The 1,282-nt window shown below is 65.7% G+C and overlaps 1 protein-coding gene across 1 annotated transcript in view; it reads right to left on the bottom strand.

Moving 5' to 3' along the window:
* ITGA11 (integrin subunit alpha 11) overlaps window positions 1–1,282 on the bottom strand; it is a 61,948-nt gene that overhangs the window by 6,223 nt on the left and 54,443 nt on the right. Inside the window, exon 26 of the mRNA XM_026060720.1 lies at window positions 187–350. Coding sequence (XP_025916505.1) covers window positions 187–350 — 164 coding nt within the window. The remainder of the gene's footprint in view (window positions 1–186; window positions 351–1,282) is intronic.

A 1,282-nucleotide genomic window follows, 5' to 3' on the forward strand; every position in this document is an offset into this window, starting at 1 on the left:
GGGGCAGGGGGACACCGGCTCGCAGGGAGGGAATAACTAGGATGTGACAATGCAAATCCAGCTGCATGTGCCTGGCCTTCCCGGGAGGGACGGCAGTTGCGGGGGGGAAAAACCAGGCATTTGCACTGTGTTCGCCTTCGGGGTATTTCTCGGCAAAGGCCGCAAGTCTGCTTTCATCGGACTTACTGCTTTGAGTGACTTCATCCACAGATTGCCACGTAAGTGGAAGTTCATCTCCTCGTTAGGTGCAAGATTCACATTACAGTCGATAGAAACGACGTCAGAGTTGCTGTGGTTCTGCAAGAGAAGAAGTTTGCATTCCGGCAACGTCGCCGTCGGACGGGGCCGGGCTCGGCCGCTGCTCCGCACCGCGCGGGACTAAACACATCCCGCGTCGCCCTCACGACGCAGCGGCGACGTGAAAGGCCCCTGCTGGCGAGCTCTGCTTTCCCTCTCCTTGCACATCCCCAGAGAAGGGGGAGAGGAAAACCTTGCGATCAAAAGGAGGAATCGGACATCAAGCCTTAGGGGCTGGACTGCAACCAAAACCCCGGGCGCGAGCGGCCTCCGAGCTCGCGTGGGAGCGGAGCCAGGGCGAAGCTGCAGCTGGGCTTCGAGCTGCTCCGTGCTTCTTGCCTTGACGTTTGCTCCCTCGCTCTGCGCGGGCAGCACCAGCCCCTCGCAGCGGCAGGAGCCGCGCGGCCCAGCGCCGGGCACCGCCTGGCGCCTCCTTAGACCCCCGAGAAGCCGACCGAGGCAGCGCCGGGCCGTGGGGCGCCCGGTGGCACCGGTCCTGCCGCCCCTCCTGCCCCTGCCCTCTTTGGAGGCCGTGGGGGGGCTGCCAGGACGCTGCGGGACTGGGGCAGGTCTGGGCTGCTGCTCCCCATTGCGCCCCATGGCCCGGCCAGCTGTGCGTGCGCCTGCCAGCTGTGCACCCGCCAGCTGTGCACTCACCAGCTGTGCGCCCAGAGATGTGGGGCATGTGCGCACCTGCCAGCTGTGCACTCACCAGCTGTGCACCCCCCAGCTGCCAGCTGTGCACCCAGAGACGCGAGATGTGTGTCTGCCAGCTGTGCAACTGCCAGCTGTGCACCCCCCACCTGCCAGCTGTGCGCCCAGGGATGTGGGGCGTGCACACACCTGCCAGCTGTGCACTCACCAGTTATGCACCCAGGGACGCGGGGCATACATGCAGCTGCCAGCTGTGCACTCGCCAGCTGCGCACCCCCCAGCCACCAGCTGTGCACCCAGGGATGCAGGGCATGCGTGCGCCTGCCAGCTG

The sequence above is a fragment of the Apteryx rowi genome, unplaced genomic scaffold (assembly GCF_003343035.1).
Source record: "Apteryx rowi isolate R43461 unplaced genomic scaffold, aptRow1 scaffold_170, whole genome shotgun sequence".
Classification (NCBI taxonomy): Eukaryota; Metazoa; Chordata; class Aves; order Apterygiformes; family Apterygidae; genus Apteryx; species Apteryx rowi.